Here is a 22,177-nt window from a genome sequence, read left to right as displayed (position 1 = left end):
TGGGATACATACACATGGAAAGCTGTGTTCTGTGGGGTTTTTTTACCTCCAAGCCACTGACATGCAATTAACCCGATTTGCTCCCTCTTGACTGCCCCCTTCAGGTCTGTCCCTGCCTTCACCCAAAGCAGATTTGGTTTCTCTCTTCTTGTTCCATCTGCTTTTGAGCTCAGGATTTGTCCTTTCTTGCATCACAATTTGATTTCTGTGGACTTCAAATAGCAAAACAATAAAATACAAGGTATAAGAAATGTAAGGGAGGGGTATTCTGAGGTTGAGGAACTGCTAAATCCAAAGACCTGCTGGGCTGCCACTGGTAGGTCAGGTGGTAGTATATTGGGGCGGGATATTCTTTTCTGACTATTCTCCCCACCACCAAAATAATAAAACCCAGCAGTGTTTATAAATATGCACGGATTTTCTATTAGGAATTTCTCATGATGGTGGGCAACTGAGATAGTCAACAATGCTTCTCTAGGCATTTCTCTAGCTAGGTTCTGCTCATGTTGTTGTAGAACCAATGAAGGCAAGATCTTAGTCTAATATTGACTAGCTTTTCAGTGTGCAGTTTTGCTTCTGCAGCCGCACAACTCTCATTACTATCACATAGCATTGTGCCCTTTGTGCCCTGTTCTCATGTAGGCAAGACAAGGAGTCTGAAAGTTGGAGGGCCCTGCCTGTCTAATGGACCAACAAGAATAGTTTGAAAAGGTCAGTGTAGGAGACAGATGTAATTTTACTGAAAAATCTTCAGAACACAAATACATTTTAGTCCAATAGGAAAGCTTGATGAAATTCCAGTGCTTCTGTTTTGCGGAGAGAGCCCCTTTCAATGTTAACTTCAGTGAAAGCCAATCTAGTCTATTTATCCTCCTGAAGCAACTGCAAGTTGAATGTGGGTTAGAGATAGGCACTGTGGAGTTCATACTCCTTCAGGAGGGAATGCCAATGGCTGAAACTGCTATTAATACCATATAGTCAGCCACTGTTGACCATACTAATTTCCATCATTTGGGTGTGAGTCAGTTAAGACATTAACACTGATCCAATACACAACTAGTGCCCAGAATTTTACTAGTAATATACTTTCATCCTTTGAGGTGTGCCTCTCTGCTAGAGCAATGCTTGGGAGATTTCTCTGCCTTAAGATTCAATCACATAATCATTCCTCTAGCACAGTACCACCCACTGACTGACAGCATATCTTAAACCAGAAGTGCTGTAGGCCCTGAAAGCTGGAGTCTTTTCCCCTGAGATATTAACTAAAGACCCAAGAGACAAAAACTGTGCCTTGGGCGTGCAACATGACTTACTAATCTTAACTCTGAGGCAGACATCCCATTTTAACATAGGCAGAAATGTGTTTAAAAGAGGCCAGTTCTGTTTCCCTGCAAACTAAGGGACCTGTCGGTCTATGCTTCTTGTGAGTTCTGTTAAAATAGGGTTAAATATAGTTTTGGGAATCTTCCTAGAAGTTCAGAGCTTAGTCAAAGGAGCTCAGGTTTCTAGAAAAGAGCATGGATTTAGAAGGAGCTTCTTATACAGTTTTCTGAAACTTCCAAGTGTCCAGTGTATTGTACTCCAGTTAAGCAAGTCCTCCTGCCATTGCAGCTTTTCTGTCCAGGGTACCTGAAGGCTAGTTTAGTCTCAGGCCACCCGTGTTCCCCAGTGTAACAGAAAACTCAGTAGCGCTCAGCTCTCAGCTTATGTGGTTCAAGGCTTGAGTTCTTCTCTGAAGGTGCCGCTTCCGGATTTTTATCATCCACTTCACACTGAGTTTGGCAAAATCGGCTGCTTTGAACAATGCCAAGAAAATGCCGCATAGAATTGCAATCATGTTCCAAGCATTTGCAGTGACAATCTATTGAAAGAGAAAGAAAAACTATGGTTGAGAAAGAGATAAGTTTGCAGTGAGGGTTTTCTTCCTCATAGCTATATTTTTTTGACCTTCATTGCCGGTTTTTTAACAAATATTTTGATTTGTAGTTACTGTAAGTGAAGGCTCTTCATAGCTTCAGCCTCCCCCACCGCATCCCAGCCACCCGAGGGAGAAAAGTTGCACTCACTCCAACACCATTTTCCTCCATGCACAATCCTCCATGTCCAGGGGCTGGGAATAAATGGCCCTCTTGGGAATATAACAGCCCCACTGATCAGATCAGATCAAAGACCTATCTGATCCAGCATCCAGTTGCCACTGTGTTTCGTAGCCCTCTCTTGTTCTTGTTCCCCAGTAACTGGCATTCAGAGCCACACTGCCTCTTAATACTGGAGGCAAAACAGAGAGAGCTGTTTCTCTGAAGAACATTTTCCCAAAGCACCAAGGCTTCAAGCAGTCTTTGAAAGCCTGCTGTCTGATGTCCCTTCACCATCAGTGATTGAGGCAGGAACCTACATACAGATCTAGTTTGCACATCAAGCTAAGCCAAAGCCAAGTGTGGGCGCTTTTGGAGATGAAACAGAGCCTACTTCCTTCCTCCCGTGTGTTGATGGAACACACAAAGGGGGTCATGGAGTTGTGTGGGCTAATCCAACTCCCATTCTTCTCCCATGCCATGTGCAGAAGATCTGTATGCTTACCACTGCTGTATGCAATTAAATATCTGCTCATTCACATTTGGGAGGGGCTGCTAATTGGTCTAGGGGCCCCTGCTTGTGTGGAGAACTTCTACACACACACATGGGCACATCTGTATTTATTTATACCCCATGCAAGGAGTTCAAGGTGGCACATTTCCTTCCATATTAAAAACAGTGATGACATTACTTGCACATACATAACATTTAGCGTCAAGGACAAGTTATCCCAACCTTGTTTTGGAATGTGCAGGTAGCAGTGAGTAGTGAGCATTCACATTTTGCCTCAAAATGCAATCCTCTTCCATGATGAATCCTCATACCTTTTAAGCTGAGAGACACCAAGCTAGGATAGAGCATGATGCTCTTAATCTCAAGGTCATGAGTTTGAGCCCCCCATTGGGAAAAGGATCCCTGTAGGGCAGGGGGTTGGACTGGACGACCCTTGCGGTCCCTTCCAACTCTACAATTCTATGAACAACCCTAAGAGGTAGATTAGGCTGAGAAGCAGTGACTGACCCAAGGTCACGCAGTGAGCTTTCTGGCTCAGTGGGGATTTGAACCCGGGTCCCCCAGGTCCTAGTCTGACACTCTAACCATTACACCATGCTGGCTCTCCCATAGAGCCCCTTCCCATGCCTGTCAAGTTTTGGACAGGAGGGGAGAGGGATGCTGATGGCACACGTTGTCATGGGAACGGGACTAGTCCATACAATGTCCCAATTCCCACATTCTTTAAACAACCCCAATTAAAGCCATTTACTCAATTTCCAATTGTCGTGGACATTACTGTTTGGCTTTTTAAGAGAAACAAGCCAGAAACCTTGCATCTAGTTTACTCACATCTTGAACTTCCTGAATAAAAGGGTCTTTCCATTCAAATACAACAAAGAAGAGTTGGTCGCCGCTTGCTTTTGCTCTTCGTTCAATGTAGTTCACCACACTGATCTGGCGACAGGGCAAGAGGGGAAAGAGTCTTGCCGTTAGTGTGTCATATAATCCGCTCCAGAATACACATTCCCAGTTTAAAGGGTTAGAAATCCAAAAGCCGAACATCAAGAAGACAAAGGATATCAAACTGATGGGCCATTTTGAGGCTAGACTTCAGTGAACAAAATCACACTCTGAAGTTGCCACTGAAGAACACTGCTGGGTCAGGCTAATGATCCATCTAGCCCAGCATCCTTTTCTCACAATGGCCAACCAGATGATGATGGTGATGGTGATTTATTAAGTTTGTATACCACCCTTCATCCGCAGAGGCCCATGGGAAGCTTGCAAGCAGAACTTGATTGCATCAGAGATCTTCCCCATATGCCTTTGACAGAGGAGGCAGAACGTAGCCATTATGACTGATAGCCATTGATAGCTTTATCCTCTAGCATCCTCTGCCTCTTGTCATGTACAGTGGTATCTCGGGTTACAGATGCTTCAGGTTACAGACTCTGCTAACCCAGAAATAGTACCTTGGGTTAAGAACTTTGCTTCAGGATGAAAACAGAAATTGTGTGGTGGCGGCGCAGCGGCAGCGGGAGGCCCCATTAGCTAAAGTGGTGCTTCAGGTTAAGAACGGACCTCCAGAACGAATTAAGTTCTTAACCCGAGGTACCATTGTACTTTGTAAGAAATTAGGGGTGCTGATTTTATCACGTTCTTTCAAGGGACAAGTAGCTTTTTCCAAGCATGCTACAGATTCAAGACAGAAGCATGTGGGGAAATTCTAAAAAACAGATTCATTTGGCTCACAAAGGAAACCATTACCTGGCATTCATGGCTGCCTCTTGTAACTATTTACTTTTGGGATTTTGTTTCCCTACCTTTTCTACTCCAATACAGGAGTTTAAGGTGACCCAAGTCTTATAAAAACGATACCTACACCACCCACCATCCCCCGCCTGGGGAAAATGTGTTCAAACCACCGAGTAAAAGAAAACAACAGCAGAGCACAAAGGGAAGGGGCATGAAATCAAATGGAACAAAACACAAGGTCTTGAGCTGGTGCCGTAAGACCATCTATGAAAGAGAGAGGTGAATCTCTTAAGGGCAGAGTGAAGTCCACAACCTGGAGGCCAAGGGCAGCCGTCCTCCCCACCCAAGGAGATAACACACTCATGCACACAGTTTTGCTGAGAAACAAAATCCAAACACCGATTATCACTGAAGACTCTCAAGACTCCCTCCTCCTGTCATGTGCTGCTCCCTGGCTACACTCAGGATGCCTTCGACCGTGGGTGGCAAGAGAGACCCAAAAACTGCTGCATCCGTTTTTTCAGATGCATTACTTAATGCGAAGACACTGGCGGAAATGCACTGAGTGCAAAGGAGCTGAGGGGTGGCGGGTGGTGAGGAAGAGAGAGGGGTTATGCCCAGTCGCTTTGCCCTTGTTATACTGGAAAGGTGGGCAGGCTTAACAAGAGAGACTAACCTTCCCTAAAGGCTGAGAATCTCTTTCTGATCTTTGTGAAACATCATAGCCTTCAGCAAGCAGAGGGAGCAAAGAGGGAACAGTTGCAGGTTGAATTTAAAGAGAAAGAGAGTCAAGACATTTAAACAAGAGTTCTGTGCAACATTTGCTCTTAGTATCTGATAGGTGTGCTTCTTGTGTTCAATCCCTGCTTGCTTCCAATCTGCTCTATTTATATTCAATCAATCTGCAATGCACAGCTCGTGGCTACAGCACTCAGCTTGGCTTTTTGTCTCTCCTTCCATTGCCACTCCCCGTCTCCCTGCTTTGGGCTAACATCCTTCCTGAGGAAAAGTTTAAGGTGAAGCCTGCTTGCTATTTTCTGATCACTTGGTCAGTCCTCATCCTTGCCTGGCTGTGGATTTTGGATTTCTTACAAAAGCACCAGGAATCTTTGGAGCTCACGATCATCCGAAAGGAAAATTTGCTGTCTCAAGTGCTGCCCATGAACTTCTTGACACTCTGGGAAGTGGGAAGTGCACGAGAAGGACAGAGAACATGCAGGATGAAGAGTCACTAAAGCACAAATGCCGAGCTGCATCCTCTGTCACTCTGATTAGTCTCTGGCACTGCATCCCTTATGGGAGCAGAAGGAGAACAAGCTACATCTTGCAGAAAGCGCTTGCGGAATCAAGAACCTGCATGGTGTGAACACCCCACCCCCAGCAATGAAAGCTGTGTTTTGCTGCCTCCTTACCTCCTGCCTGAATTCAACCGTCTCCCGGCCATCTTCTTCTTTCGTTTTCACCAGAGACATTTTGACCCAGGTTCGGAAACCACTGGAAAACTTCCAGCTGGAGTAGGAACTCTCACAGGCCTTCATAAAGCCTGGCTTGTTTGGACTGCGGTAGAAGGAGGTAGTGTTAGTTTGGGAAACAAAAAGAAGCTGACAAGTTCTGTTGTAAGGGCTTGTTACCTTGGTGGTGAGGAAATTTAGCAAGTGGTGGTGTTGGCTTTATAGGCCTTGGTTATCGGTTTTGCTAGAAGACCCCCTAATTAACTATACTTAACATTAAGTCCTTTTGAGTGTTCAGGGTGCGTATTATCCTTACAATACCCCTCCTAGGTAAAAAAAGGTGGAAGGACCCCTGGATGGTTAAATCCAGTCAAAGGCGACTATGGGGTTGCAACGCTCATCTTGCTTTGAGGCCGGCATTTGTCCAGACAGCTTTCCAGGTCATGTGGCCAGCATGGCTAAACTGCTTCTGGCGCAACGGAACACCGTAATGGAAATCAGAGTGCACGGAAATGGTGTTTACCTTCCTGCTGCAGCGGTACCTATTTACTTGTACTGGTATGCTTTTGAACTGCTGGGTTGACAGGAGCTGGGACAGAGCAACGGGAGCTCAGCCCTTCATGAGGATTTGAACCGCCGACCTTCTGATCAGCAAGCCCAAGAGGCTCAGTACTCAGAGGTCTAAACTAGACCACAGCGCCACCCGCATCCCAACAGCCCTCCTAAGGTAGGGCAGTGCTATTATCCCAATACTGCAGATGTGGGAATGAGAAACTGAGTCTGCCTAAGGCGGTGAGTTCACGCAGAAGGCAGATCTGGATACTTCATGACTTGTAGCTTAGTCTTTTAGCTAACACACTCTTTGAGTCTTGAATTCACTTAAGTGGAATTCTACAGTGACCACTTTCTTGTCAGATAAAACTGAAAAGGCACATTTTGAAGGCTTGTCTCTAGAAGCTGTGAGATGTGATTTCACAATGAGAATGCCTTGAAACATGTGCAGAGTGGCTTCCCTTGGTGGCTACATAACCACAGCCAGGCCTAAAGCACCTCAAATTTGGAAGCGCGTAGGTACAAAACATGAAAAAGATGGGGATGCTGGGCTCTCCTTCACTGGATGTACTGTAGCAGAGGCTGGACAACCATCTGTCAGGGATGCTGCACTGAGCAGAGGGTTGTCCCAGATGACCTTCAGCATCCCTCCTCTCTACCAATGAGGCACGAGTTCCCTCTAGATTCCAGCCCCTGTATGGAAAGACAACTACAACAGCCTCTGGAAATACATTTGCAGACAAATGCGATGGGCACACCAACAGCAGGGAGATGAGAGTTGCGGCATTCAACTCTTCCATGACATCTGAAATCGATTTTCCATTCTCTGTTCTTCCAAGGCATTTAGCCTAACTCGCACGAAGAGCCATTCTGACAGATACATATATATATTTTCCACAGCTCGGTAATAATACACTGCATAGTCACCGACAGCATGAGGCTCATATTTCATAAATAGCAACGGCAGCAGAGTCCTTGCTGCCTTTCCTGCCACATGAATCTCCTTGGGCTGGATGCTGTAGAAGCTGTAGGGCAGGGGTTGGCAACCTAAAGCCCATGGGCCAGAAGCGGCCCACGGAGGCCATTTAACTGGCCCATGAGCCACCCCCAACTGAGCCACTTCCTCCTTAACAGCACCTTGTGCACAGACCCAGCATCAGCCCCTGCAAAGGTGCCCAGGAAGGAACACAATGGCATGGGGGTTAGGAGGGACACACACACACTGTAAATCTCTTCTCCCAAGGCCTGTAGGAACCTGGAGTCAACCGTTTTTAAACAGGATGGTTTTTTAAAAGGAAGGAAACTTGATGCACCCCAGGGAATTGCACTGGCAAAGGGGAGTTGCAATATAGCAGAGACCATTACCAGAAGACTATGAATTCAAACAGGATTTCTTATGCAGCTCATATGAGCATGAAATCATGCCGGCTGTTTCAGAACAATTTAACATAATAATATTTCATTTAACACAGTTTTGTATGAGAGGCAGTGTGGTGTGGTGGTTAGAGGACTGGACTAGGACTTGGGGGACTACTGAAGCTCACTGGATGACCTTGAGCTAGTCACCTTTCTCTTGGCATAAAACCTACCTCACAGGGTTGTTGTGAGGAGAAAGTGGGCAGGAGAAAGGATGCATGGCCACTTTGTGCTCCTTGGAGAAGAGAGACAGGATCTAAACGTAATACCGAAATCATTAAACTAATTCTGCTTCAAGCCGGCATAAGCAGCAGGCTAATGATGCAAGGGAGGGAACACATACTTGCAAAGCCCATACGTTGTTGTGAATCTAGGAGAATTCAGCATCCTGAGGAATCTCCACCTTCATTTAAGAATAAAGCACGTTTCTAGTCCTTATGGCTTGAGAGTGTTGGGAGTCAATATTCAGCGGCCTCCCAAAAGGCAGAAGAATGACCAAAAAATTAGAGATAGAAGGGAAGCGGCTAGCTGAATCTAGCACTAAAGGTCCAACGAAAATTGTGTGTATTCCTTGGAGACTTAATGCATTGTTAATATAGATGAATGCCTGTTCTGGGCCAAAATCATTCATTTTCCCTTTCTTTTCAATCCTGCCTCTACCCCCACCCCCCTCTGAATGTCTTCAGCCTTGTCCCTCACTCTGTCATGAGACTCACTCAAGATGGAGGTGGATGGCCCTAATGTGGATTTTAATTTTTTCCCTTGAGGAGAGGCTTTCAAACCCTTGCAGACAACAGAAGAAGGTTTGTGCTTTAGGGTGTGTGAGGGGTGGGGGTTGGCACTAAGCAGAAATATAGAATCGCAGCCAGGAAAGGGCTTTTATTAATATCACTGCTAGATGGTTCCTTTCCTCTCCCACTTAAGTTTCCATGGAAGTTATTGACTCAAGGAGGAAATATAAATGCTTCCCCTCGACTGTCTTGCAGAGCTTCTTTTGCTCCATTACCAGGCTCGGCTGGGCCTCCTAATTATTCAATCTTACCCACTACAGTTTCTGAAGCCTCCACATTCTCCAGCTAATTGTGGGTTACCAAGGCAGCCGAATACACTGTGTGGGGAACCCAAAAGAGGAAGTGCAGGATTCTCAAGTATGATTCACGCTAAGCTTAATTTACATGGAACACTTCTAAGCAGGCAATTACACAGAATTCACTTAGATGCAGGGCCTCAAAGAGAGACTCTCAAAGTCTAGTTTAAGGCCTGTCTAAACGGATCGCACGCTACTCCGTTGCCTAGAAGCATGAATTTATCTTTGCATGCAACCCAGCACAGAGGAAAAATCCTGCTTGACTTCAGCCAGGCATGGCCAAACCTGGCCCCTCCAGCTGTTCTGGGACTACAACTCCCATCATCCCTAGCTAACAGGACCAGTTGTCAGGAATGATGCGAATTGTAGTCCCAAAACAGCTGGAGGGCCAAGTTTGGCCATGCCTGACTTAAACCCTGTACAGACATGAGGAGGGGTCAGCAGGGACAAGCATGGTTGCTCCATCCCATTCCTTGCCTTCCATCTGCATGGACAGCAGTCTTCAAAAGCATAGAGCCTCTGGTATTCATGAGGCAAGTGGAAGAAACTGATTGCTCACCTGTGGATCACTTAAGTCTTAACTACTGGACTCCATCCTCTTCCTACTTGGTTGCTTAAAGACTTACCTGTGCACTGTATACCCAACCAGAATTGTTCCTTTTGTTTCCTTCCCTCTCCCTTTTACTCAATAAATCCTAGCTCTTGTTTTTAATCCATTCTGTAAAGTTGCCCATTGGTTTCTTCCCTTCTTTCGTTCAGGAAATGTAGGGGCTTGGTGGTCTTTAGGTACCACAGGGGACCCCCCTGAAATTCATCCCATGACTGTGTGAAGCCAGCTCCCATAGTTCCTTCCAAAGCAAGCAGTGGATGGGAAGAATCACTGAAAGGGAACATGGGCTCATGCATGTTTCTCTCTGCTTTTCTCCACTCACGTGAGGTAGGTGAGGCTGAGAGGCAGAAATTGGCCTAATGTCACCCGGTGAACTTCACGGGCAAATGGGGATCTGAACCTGGGATGCCTTAGTCCAACACTCGAACCACGCTGCTCTTTACTGAACAGAAATTATGAAGAGAGCAGCTGTACCTTTCGAGGAAATCCTGGAATGAAGAAAAGAGAAGGTAGTCTATTGCGCTGAAATCCTGGTCCGTTTCATTGAGGTAGAACTGCATGAACACCAGTTCCTGCTGCTTCACATCACGAGGTCCTTCGACAATCACCGCAAATTTCTACGAGCAGAAAGATCAGTCAGAGGAGACACGTGGGAAGAGGAGTAAGATGAACAAAGGGGAACCTTTGCATCCTGTGTCAATATGAGTATCTCTGGATTGATCAAGATATTTTCTGGTGTTAGGACAGGGGTCAGGGATGATGGGAGTTGGAGTCTCATCTTCTGGAGGGCACTGAGTAAGCCACTCCATCCTCCAACCTCACTTTTCTATGTCAGCTATAGGAGCAATAAAAAAATATACTTCAAAACAAAACCTAAATGAAACATCAACACCTCCACCAGGACCCCGCTACCTCTTGACTAGATGACAACAGAACCAACCCTTAAGTTACAAAGTGAAGGATCCCTGCAGCAGATCACTTCCAATACATGTGCTATCGTTTTCTGTTAAATACCATGCATAAAGAAGTCGCTCCCAAGACCTGCCCCAACATCAGAAAGGGCTCCTCTATAATTAACAGGCACTTGCTTAGGTCTTCAAGCAGAGACTGGACACAGCCATCTGCTGGGGATGCCATAGCTCTGGACTGCCTACATCAAGGAGGAGTTTGGAATAGGTGGCCTACAAAGCTCCCTCCAACTCTGCAAACTACAACTCCCATCAGCCCCAGCCAGCAAGATCAATGGCCAGGGATGATGGGAGTTAGGGCCCAATGACATCTGGAGGACCACAGATGGTCCCCATCCCTTCTCTAGCAGCAGCTATGATGACAGCTGTCTCAAACAGAATCATAGAGTTGGGTCTATCACTAGGGTCATCTAGTCCAACCAACTGCAATGCAGGAATCTCAGCTAAAGCATAAATTGGAGCCAGTCAGTTTCCCCGCTCTGTTACGCAGTGGCATTCCAAGATAAGTGACATTGTCTGATGGTGGGATTGCAACCACTCAAAGGTTTCCCAACTGACTTGAGTCCTTCCTCTTAATGATTACCTTTGTTCCATTAGCAAAAGGATCTGTGTAGTTGATTCTCTGAGTAGTGCATTCAATTTCTCCTGGCTGGCCAGGGTTTACCAGAGGTGGGATGTAATTGTGTAAGTGATGCTTGCAGGTCAGCAGCTCAGCCTTGCCTGGGTAGAGGGCAATACCTGTTTGGAAGAGCAACGTTACATTTCTAATGAATGGGAACCATCACAGACACAGCATTGCTTACACATCACACAGAATGTGGTGTGAGAATGAGTCAGGATGGGTAGAATGTTGGGCCAGACTGACCACAAAAGCCACAAATTTTGGAAGCAGCCTTATAGCGCATTGGCAGAAAGTCCGAAGTTTGCATGCAGACAAAGTTCAATCCTGAGCTTCTTCAGACAAAGGATCATAGGGATGAGAAAAATCTCTCCCCAGCATCCAGAGTCCCCGAACAATTGAAAGACAATTAAATCTAGGCTGAGATTCTTCCCTTCCTTCTACACTTTTGCAGCACTGTGCATCCCCCTGTCCTCAGCACCCTCAACAGCATTCGTGCGACAGAATGCCCCATGGCAACAGCACTGTGTTGTGACTTGGTGTCATTCCCAGAGGCCTCCTGGGGGCAGGGAAAGATGGCTGACGGCACCATCCATTAAGACTGAAGTCTGCAGCGCCGCAACTTGCGTTCTGTTACTTGGTCATGTTAGAGATTGTTGGGGAAAAGGGGACTGGTTTTTACGGAGGGAGAAAAAGACCCAAAACATCCGGAGTTAACTTGTGGGCATCAATAGCTTCCACAAGCAACCCCCCTGATTTTGTTGGCTGCTGAGAAAAGGATGCCACAGCACCACCTTCTGGAACCCGAGAGGTGAGAAAGGAAATGCCATAAAACAGTTTCTTCCACACACATGCACACACATTCCTATTCCATGCAGGCAACTCAGAGAGACATTGTGGCCAAGGGGATCAAAAGTCACTGAAATCAGTATGTCAGTTCCCACAGTCTTTCTCCTGATACACATCATCCACCAGGGCAATCAAGGCAGCACTGATATGAATTTAGACAATTTAGTTCAACCCCAAACTCCTGAAGTTGATAAGTCACTGGTTGCTTGATGGCCTTAGCTAAAGGCCAAAACAGGTATTGAACTGCCTGGCACAGGAAGCTCAGTGGAAGGTCTCTCATGCGACAGTCTTGAAACTGCTTCTCTTAAAACATATGGACCCACTCCTCCCCTCAGTGATTTGTGAACCATTAGCACTAACCAACTTAAGAGCCTTCCTCCGCAAACCTTCACCCTGATCCAGCAGGATTCTTCTTAGATGCTTAGGTGAACGAAGAATTACAAGAAACATTTGTCACCCAAATTCATGGAGGGAAAGTCTGTCCATGGCTACCCAAAGCCACAGCTCCACACCCAGTTTTTCCTCTTCTCTGCCATGCTTATTGCAATCTACCATGCATCTGGTCCTCATTGCACACTCCCATCCTCACAAGAAGCAGCCAATGATGGCGAGGACAGCACACAGTGCCACGATGTCAGGCCACGGGGAAAGTTGTGCTGGAAATGAACTGCTGACTCAAACCATGGACAGCCACTGCTGGCAAGAGTAGACCTTAGTGAGCTAGATGGACCAAGATTGTAACTCAGTGAAAAAGCAGCTTCTAATCTCCTACTAAGTATTAACAGGACAAGAAGTGGGGAACCCTACATGGGGCTGCTGTTTCTAAGGTAGTCCTTAATCTCGTGCAACACTTAAGAGCTCTGAATAAAAGGGGATGTTTTCACAGAATAGGTAAAACCCAGCTTATTGTTGTGGCTTCAACAAGTGGTACCTGCAACCTCCAACATCTGCAGAGCCACAAAATGAGGGTTCCTTGTGTTCCTCAGAAGCAGCTTCTGCTGGCTTAACTGCGTAAGGCTTAAGCATCTACAAAGGCAGCCTAGGTCCCACAACCCAACAATGTGCAAGCCTGAGAGCTGGTAAGCAAAAGGGCAGCCAGCTGCAGATTTGTGGAAGCCTGAAATGCATCTTCAAACCCTGCCCGATTCCCCCAGAAAACTCATCGTTCAGTTTCCAATCTTACCAGGTGCGTCGTAAGAGGGCACCTCCTTGTAAGAGACCGACATCACGGGGTGCTTGAGTTTATCCCTGAAGTCGGCAATGGTTTGGTAGACCAGGAAGACAGCTACAGCCATGAGCAGCAGGTATATGAAGAGGAGAATGACCGAGAAGACGTTTTTCAGGCAGGACTTGCTGAAACGCACCGAAGGGCTGTTGCTGTCTAGGACTGGAGAAGACATTAATCTGAGACTTTTAACTCACACTGGAACATATGGTGTCAGAATTTAAATATGCCCCATGTTAAGGAGGAAAGAACCAAAGACTGATTTCTCCCCATGTAAGGAGAGGAGGCTGCAGAGGGACCTGCTGGTGGCAAGCGATGGTTGGCCAATGGAGGCAATGATGGCAATGATATGACAAAGGCAAGTGTTGGCTGCCTTATGGAGGTGCTTCACTTTTTCATAATACAGTCGTACTGTGGAAGTCAACCAGAATCCGTTCCAGAAGTCCGTTCGACTTCCAAAACGTTCGGAAACCAAGGCATGACTTCCAATTGGCTGCAGGAAGCTCCTGCAGCCAATCGGAAGCCACAGAAGACATTCGGGTTCCAAAAGAATGTTTGCAAACCGGAACACTCACTTCCAGGTTTGCGGCATTCGGGAGCCAAAACATTCAACTTGCAAGTCGTTTGACTTCTGAGGTACAACTGTACCAGGCACTGCTGCTCTCAGCACATGTTCTATCACAGAGAACTCCCTTCAAGAGAGGCTTTCCTGCACCTGTTACAGGAAATGTCCCTATCCTGCGACATGCATCACTGCAATATCTCGTCAGCAGAAAACAATATGGGCTGGGACCCCAAGATTCTCATGCAAGCACATGTAATATCCAGCTACACAGGATCAGTAGATCTTACTTGGAAGGATAGTTGAGCTGGCATCATCCAGATCCTCTTTGTCTACTTGTTCCTCTGCAGGTTCCAAGTTTGCATCTGCGTGCTCCACATCTTCACTCAGCTGCAAATATAAAATACAGAAACAATCAGATCTGTGTAGTGGGTACAGCCCTGAGCTTCTACAGCGGCTCAAATTCCATGCCAAGTTCTACCCTGAAGATGTATCTGAGGAGCTGATCCAGGACATCACAAAGAAGCTGTTCTTCCTGCAGGTGAAATTCAACCACAAGCTGCACACTCAGTGGGCTACACTCGCTCATGCTACAGCCTCCCTGCTGCATCTGATCTGCACAGTGTTAATCACACAGCCCTGCCCACCTGTGAAATTTGGCCCACCGGGGGTCAGGGGAATCATTATTGGTACTGCCAGCCAGAAAGAGGTTTGCCAATCCGGCTCTAAATTGCCTCTCCATGAATGCTTATGGCTGGCTGCTAATGGACTGGGAAGCATGAATGAGCACTCCCTCCAACAGCAACCTCAGGCAGTGAATGAGAACAGAAACTGAGCCAAAATGGAGCCACTGAGAAACCGAAAGGGAGCTCTCAGCAATGCTAGGGGAACCCCCTGAATTTTGAGAGGTACAAATTAAAACAAAACGGTGGAGGCAAAAGACCAACAGCCCAATGAGTACTGAGCATGTTCAGTAGTCATAGAATATTGAGTACGGGGGCGGGGGAACCCTTCTGGCAAACCATAGTGTCCGAATATGTGTTTGTGCATGCGCCTGTAAAAGAGTGGAAGGAACGTAGGAAACTGCCTTACATCGAGTCAGACCATTAGTGCATATAGCTCAGTGCTGTCTGCGTTGACTAGAAGCTGCTCTCTCAAATGACTGCCTAGAACCCTGAACAAGAGCACTCCTGTTGAAGAGGAGAAAGCGGAACATTTCTTGCAGATCCAACTTCTAAGGCTGGATCTAGAGGCTGCTATATAAAGCTGAGAAGCAGTGATGTTGGGTTTTTTTAAAAAAAGAACAAGCCAATTTCTGGTGCTCACTGTTGCGGAAGAAAATGAGAAAATGGAATAGGAAGTTTCTGATAAAACTTTAAAACGGCATTGGTTACTTCTCCAGTTTGGGCTGAAAAGTATTCAATGGAGCATCTACACCAGGGGTCCCCAAACTAAGGCCCGCGGGCCGGATAAGGCCCGAGGAACTCGTTTATCTGGCCCGCAGAAACCCCCACCGCCCACTCTTACTGGCACTGTGCTGCACAGTTGCCCACTTCCGGGTCGGAGGAGCACTGGAAATAGCTTGTGCGCATGTGCAAGCGTTATTTCTGGTGCACATCTGGGTTGGAGGAGGCCTGTGCACATGTGCACAAGTTATTTCCGGTGCTCCTCCGACCCGAAAGTGCGCTGGAAATAGCGTGTGCGCACATGTATGTGCATGGGCCTCCTCCGCCCTCTGGCCCGCCGCGCAATCGTCACTGGAGACACCAGCCCAAGATGCGGTAAGTTTGCTGACCCCTGATCTACACCTCTCCCAGACTCTCCATTCTAATGTGCCTTCTACAGTGGTGCCCCACGAGACGAACGCCTCGCAAGACGAAAAACCCGCTAGACGAAAGGGTTTTCCGTTTTTCGATGCGCTTCGCAAGACGAATTTCCCTATGGGCTTCCTTCGCAAGACGAAAGCCCATAGGGAAATCTCCAGGACAGCGGGGAAGCGCAGCGCGTCTTCCCCACTATCCTCGGACCTCCTCCGAAGGCTGGCGGTGGGGCGGAGAGACCTCCTCCCGCCGCCAGCCTTCGGAAGGCTCCCCCGAAGGCTGGCGGTGGGGCGGAGAGACCTCCTCCCCGCGCCAGCCTTCGGAAGGCTCCCCCGAAGGCTGGCGGTGGGGCGGAGAGACCTCCTCCCGCCGCCAGCCTTCGGAAGGCTCCTCCGAAGGCTGGCGGTGGGGTGGAGAGACCTCGTCCCCGCGCCAGCCTTCGGAAGGCTCCTCCGAAGGCTGGCGGTGGGGCGGAGAGACCTCCTCCCCGCGCCAGCCTTCGGAAGGCTCCCCCGAAGGCTGGCGGTGGGGCGGAGAGACCTTCTCCCCGCGCCAGCCTTCGGATGGCTGTCCTGAAGACTTGCGGTGGGAGGAGGGTTTTCCTTCCCACCGCCAACATTCAGAATGCTGTTCTGAATGTTGGCGGTGGGGAGGAAAAACCCTCCTCCCACCGCAAGCCCCGGGAACAGAGGAGAAGCGCTGCGCGCCTTCCCCTCTGTTCCCGGACCTGTCCTGAAGGCTTGCGGTGGGGAGAAAAGCCCTTCTCCGCACCGCCAGCCTGGCAAGCGGTCTCCATAGGAACGCATTAATTGATTTTCAATGCATTCCTATGGGAAACCGTGCTTCGCAAGACGAAAAACTCGCAAGAAGAAAAAACTTGTGGAACGAATTAATTTCGTCTTGCGAGGCACCACTGTATCTTGCATTCACAACCAAAAAGACTGGATTTATCCCTCTGTATGCAAATCCCGAAATTGCTGGCGGAGGGATTTCCCAGGCACGTAAGGAGGCATCTGACTGCTTCCAGCACGTGTGTGAATGCAGCACGAACACCTTTCCTCCCATCGCCACCAAAAGGAACAGCAACCTAATCCTCAGGCCACTGCTACGTTATCCTTTGGCTCAGCGGACCAGAACAACAGGCAACTGAACACCTTTCAAAGCAGCAAAACAGACCAGATGCTTTCTTGAGCCGTCACTCAAAGCGCAAGGCCCAAACTGCCAGGACATTTTTGTCAATGTCACAGGCTTGTCACATCCGATAGACGTGATCCCTGCAGGCCGCGCAGCATCTAATCCCATAACTGAAAGGAAAATAACTGAAGGCAAAGCACAAAGGATTCTGCTTCCTTTTGTTCCTTCCCTCTATCTACAGTTTTCTTTTTGTCTCCTGGCGTTCCGAAGCAACCTTGCAGATCGCAGCTGGCGCGTTCCACTTCTTCCCTTTCCCAAACAAAATTGGCTGTTGTTTTTATTTATTTATTTAAGTCATTGTTTTTGCAAATGAAAACATAGAAGAAGGAGGAGGAGGAGTTTGGACTTGAAATCCTGCCTTTCACTCCCCTTAAGCAGTCTCAAAGCGGCTAACATTCTCCTTTCCCTTCCTCCCCCACAACAAACACTCTGTGAGGTAAGTGGGGCTGAGAGACTTCAGAGGAGTGTGACTGGCCCAAGGTCACCCAGCAGCTGCATGTGGAGGAGCAGGGAAGCAAACCCGGTTCACCAGATTACAAGTCCACCACTGTTAACCACTACACCACACTGGCTCTCAGTTCAGTTCAGTTGACTACCACAGCCCCAGAAATATAACTGGGCACCAACCAAACCCTCAACCTGAGAAAGGTTCACTCGTCCAGTTAGAAGTGGGGTCAAGGCTTTCAGAAGCCCCTGAAGCCTCTGTCAAGATCTGCCTCTATCAAAGGGGGAAACCCACAGAGTGGGTCAGCTCCCATCATCCCCAGCCAACATGGCCAATGGTCAGGAAACAGCAGGAGTTGTAGGCCAGCAGCATCTTGGGGACACCACAGAATAATAGAATTGTAGAGTCGGAAGGGAACCTGAGCATCATCTAGTCCAACACCCACCCCCGCCTGCACTGCAGGAATATGCAGCTGCCTGCAACCTTGGTGTTATCAGCAGCACGCTCTAACCAACTGAGCTACCCAGGCACCATGCTGGCTAAATCTACTGTATTCTTTAAACAGATAAGGCTATTATTACAAGACTTCAACACCCCTGCAAGCGGATAAACGGCACTCAAAACTAAAGCAAGCAACAGTGAAGTTATCAGCTCTTCTTGGGAAAACCCCAAAGGTTTGCAGAAGTACAAACAAAAAGGTTGGGGAATAAAGGAGCGAAGCCCAAAGTAGCCCAATGAGAACTGAGCATGCTCAGTGGCCGCGGAATGCTAACTGGTGAGGAATGAACGGAAAACAGAAGAGGAGGAATGGAATGCTTAGCTGACTAGAGCCCTAACTAGAAGCTCTCCATGCTGCAACACTTTGTTGCAGGTCCCATTAGTAAAGACATGGCACTATAAGTCTCTCATGCTTTCCACACCCTTGAGAAGACAATGCATGCGACAGGCTTCTCGGCTGTTATGTGTGTACATGACTGCATGGCTGCAGTCCACAATGAATACAGATCAACCTGGCACAGAAGCCTTGGCACACTGTTAGGAGCAGGTGAGCTACAGCGATCAGGTGGCTTTCAGGTGTGTTCTATTTCGGTATTTACTCAGATATCAGACAAGGCGGCGACAGCGGGGAAGCTATGATCTACAGGCCACTTAAGCTGTTTACTCACATTGGCTTCAATGGGGCTAAGTCTAAAATCCCAAGGAATGAATGATTCACACATGCAAGTACCATACATTGGAACTGGAGAACTTTGGGTCTTTCCGTGTGGCCCTTGGGACTCTCCCTTAGCCTGAACCCCTTCTTCTCAAGACATACCAGCTTAACAGTCCTGCTCCACGCCCTCCTGGAGCGCTTTGGCGCAGCTGAAATGTAACCTACTGTACAAAGATAAGTCATATCTGTTGTTCCGCTTTTGCCCACCACTAGCATGTCTGTTAGGGGGCTGTTTGTCTGTTAAGGGTGTGGAGCTACAATATCGAGAGTTCACCGGGAAGCATCGATGCTTAACCTCCACCCCTGAGAAATATAGCTCTGAGTGGGGAACAGGTGTCTCCTGCCAACTCTCATCAGTCGTCACCCTTAACAAATTAAAATTCCCAGAAGAGGCCAAAGACCGAACAGAATGTTTAGGGAAATCTTTTATACATTAGTTAGTTCTTCAACACATATTAACCTCCTTCAGGGAACTTTTGGTGTTTTATTTCATTTCTTTCAAAGTCCATTTAAAGAGCAAAATGGCACTCACACTAACACTTGAGGTCACTTAACCCAGAAGGTTTAAAATCACAAAAGCAGCTGAACATGTGATTGTAAGGATGTTTCAAAAGATTTTGAAAAAATGAATAAAACCTGTAGTTTCCAAAACCGAAAAGCATTTTGAGAATATAAGAATATATTATAATGGCAGGGAGCCTATATTATAATGAGAGGAAGGAGGCCTGGGAGCCAAAAGTGCCCCCTAAACCTCTCTACTTGGCCCTCAGAATTCTCATTAGAATCCCAGGCCACAAACCCTGGCTGGCTGGCATCCTGGACAGAAGCACTCCCATGTTATAACATTTTGCTGCAGTCCCCGTTTATAAAGGATATTATTGTTATTTATTACTACCTTATGCAAGGGCAGAAATCCATGGCCCTCAATATGTCATGGGACTACATCTGTGATCATACCCGACCATTGGCTATACTGGCTGTGGCTGATGACTGCCTAACACCATCTTGGAGGACCTCAGGTCGCTTGGCACTGAGCAAATACAAGAATTATTTTTCATCTGCATTAGTGAATGCAAAAACCAGAGTCTTGTATCACCTTAAAAAGCAACACATTTTATCTCTGGCATTACTTAGCCCATGGGTAGGCAAACTAAGGCCCGGGTCCGGATCCAGCCCTATCGCCTTCTAAATCCGGCCCGTGGACGGTCTGGGAATCAGCGTGTTTTTACATGAATTGAATGTGTCCTTTTATTTAAAATGTATCTCTGGGTTATTTGTGAGGCATAGGAATTCGTTCATTATTATTTTTCAAAATATAGTCCGGCCCCCCACAAGGTCTGAGGGACAGTGGACCAGCCCCCTGATGAAAAAGTTTGCTGACTTAGCCCATATAAACTTCTGTCACAGTAAATACTTCTAGGTGGGCGTTTATTGTGCCCCCCCCAATCCACACATCAAAATGCCAGCCCACATTCCTGCCCCCCCCCAATTTCACTTGGATTTCTGGGAAGAATCTATTAAATTATGACTCTTGTATAACATCAAGCTCCTGTCTTGAAGCATCAATCTTTACTTGATTTCACTATGACAACCCCTGTGGAATCTGTGAATTTGGAAGAGAACCTGGGAATTGTATTACTATTACTATTGTTAATAGTATTATTATTATTATTATTATTATTATTATTAGGGGCTGCATCACATAATGCTAATGTCCTCCCCCCCCCAAAGTAAGGCACGCTATAATTGCATTTGAATGAGCTGAGCTCTCTCAACATCTGCAGTTTTGAAGGGGAAGCAAAGGCAACTGCCATGAGCCCAGAGTTACAGTTGTACCAGCTGGTACATTGATATGCAAAGCAGGCGAAACCTTCAAGGCCTGGCAGCAGGACAGCGGAGGAGTTTCACTGCATGGCTAAGACCATTTTGATAGGACCATAACAGAGCACATTCAAACAGATAACCAATTTTCTGGATTTGCTTTAAATGCTTTTTAAAAAGTGAGATCTGGGAGGGTTTGTTTACACCAACAGCCATCACCACCCCCTTCCCTTTCCTTCCAGATTAACTGCATGAACACAAGAGATCTGGGCTCCAGAAGAAAAGAAAAATGATTAAATGATTCAAGGGCAGAACTTGTGAGTCAGTCTGCAGGATATCCTTTTGTTAGAGAGAGAGAGAAGTTTGCTCAGGGGAATAAAAACAGGCCATTGTTGACACTACAAAATGGACTTAACTTGGTGGTCCGGCTATCTTTCTCTGTGGCATTAAACAGAATTCTGAGAATCAGAATTAACGGAGGGCAGTTATACATTTAAATATAAGAATAAAGGCTGGAGTTGATGTAGAGACCCTGCTAGGTTGCAAACTGGGAAGAGAATTAAGGCAAGAGTCCTGTCAACACTACTACTACTAATAAAAAATTATTATTAAGCCCCACTGAACTAAGCAGGCATTACATTTGAGCATATAATAAGATCACTTACAACAACAATTAAGAGCTCATTATTACCAACTGCCTTCTAGGATAGCACTCAGCTCATCAGGAGGATTATTATACTATTATTACCGTCATTATGAATCAATTGCTAGAGTCCTGAAGTTTTAAGCAGAGCTCCCACTTCTGATTCTTCCCATCTGGACTAGAAAAAGTTAGCAAAGTGCTGTGGGTGGGGGGGGGAGCGGGGATGAGGAAATACTGTGCACAGCAAAAAAAACGCTTTTCCTGCAGTGCCTTCGCTGGCAAACAAGAAACTTGTGCCTGGGTTTTTGTGCAGAATTGCGTGTTTGTTTCCTACTCAGAACAGGAGGCTAGTCTCACTGAGCTCAACGTAAGTGCAAGAGTGTGCATGCTTTACTCAGAAGCAAGTCTCACTGAGTTCAATTAGTCTTACTACTGACTTCAGGGAACCAACAGCAGTTTTCGTCTATAAACTGCTGCTTGCACAGAGCAATCCCATGCACAGAGAAGTAAGCCCTTCTTTCCTCAATGGGATACATTATACAGTACTGAACGCATACACAGAGGATGGCAGCGTGTAGTAGTTTTGCAGCCCTATTGCAAGCGGAGTGGCAAACACTACTGCAGTGGTAAAGCGCCCGCCTTACACGCAGAAGGGCTCAGGTTCAAATCTCGGCATCTCCGGGTGCAGAGCTGAGTGCTACTCCTGCCCAGAACTGCTGCCAACCAGTGTAGGCTATACTGAGCTAGATAGGGCAACGGTCTGACTCGGTATGAAGCAGTTGCCTCTGTACGGAGCGGTAAGCATGCATCGGATCCGGCTGTGTTAAGTCTGCCCATACCCGGGCTGCAAGTTTTCCTGTTTGTTTGCCACAGCAGCAGAAACTGCAAAGGCTCTTTCCGGAGCACGCAACGCTCAGGTCGGCCAAGAAAGGAAAGCGGCGCGTCGACCGCGCTTCGCGAAGACGAATTCGGAGCAAGATCGCCGCCACTGCTCCGACCCCCGACCCCAATACCTCTTGGTAAGACGACGAAGTCTCTTGTCTGTTCATGGCACCAGCGAAGAGAAAAGGCAGCGGAGAGACTCGATCAACAGGCAGCTGCAAAAGAAGCCGGGATCTGGCGAGGCAGCTGCGGAAGCGACAAGTGGATCAAAGAGCATCGGGCGTAACGGGACACACATTCTCCGGCCGGGAGGCGCACGGCGCAAGCGCGCGAGACCCCACCGTTTCCTCCAGAAAGTTACTTGCGTGCACCCCGTACCTTGGGTCTGCACGGTTTGTTGCTTACACGAGGGGGGGGGGGCTGTAGAGAAGGGGATGCTGGGAAATGTAGTTTGTGACCTGGAAGCATTGGGCTGGACTGGGGCTTCTGGGGAA

At 47.3% G+C, this 22,177-nt stretch overlaps 1 protein-coding gene across 1 annotated transcript; it reads right to left on the bottom strand.

The window, feature by feature from the left end:
* Positions 1–716: 716 nt before the first annotated feature.
* On the bottom strand, positions 717–22,109 carry PACC1 (proton activated chloride channel 1). The gene is made up of 8 exons (XM_083605482.1): positions 21,815–22,109; positions 13,956–14,055; positions 13,062–13,265; positions 10,994–11,148; positions 9,917–10,059; positions 5,739–5,883; positions 3,421–3,525; positions 717–1,861 (listed from the first exon to the last, which is right to left on the bottom strand). The coding sequence occupies exons 1-8, from the start codon at positions 21,848–21,850 to the stop codon at positions 1,700–1,702; spliced, it is 1,050 nt and encodes a 349-aa protein (XP_083461608.1). The 5' UTR covers positions 21,851–22,109; the 3' UTR covers positions 717–1,699.
* Positions 22,110–22,177: the final 68 nt, after the last annotated feature.

Source organism: Podarcis filfolensis (assembly GCF_964270895.1).
Source record: "Podarcis filfolensis genome assembly, chromosome: 3".
Taxonomy (NCBI): domain Eukaryota; kingdom Metazoa; phylum Chordata; class Lepidosauria; order Squamata; family Lacertidae; genus Podarcis; species Podarcis filfolensis.
This window is presented reverse-complemented; position numbering and strand designations above follow the sequence as displayed.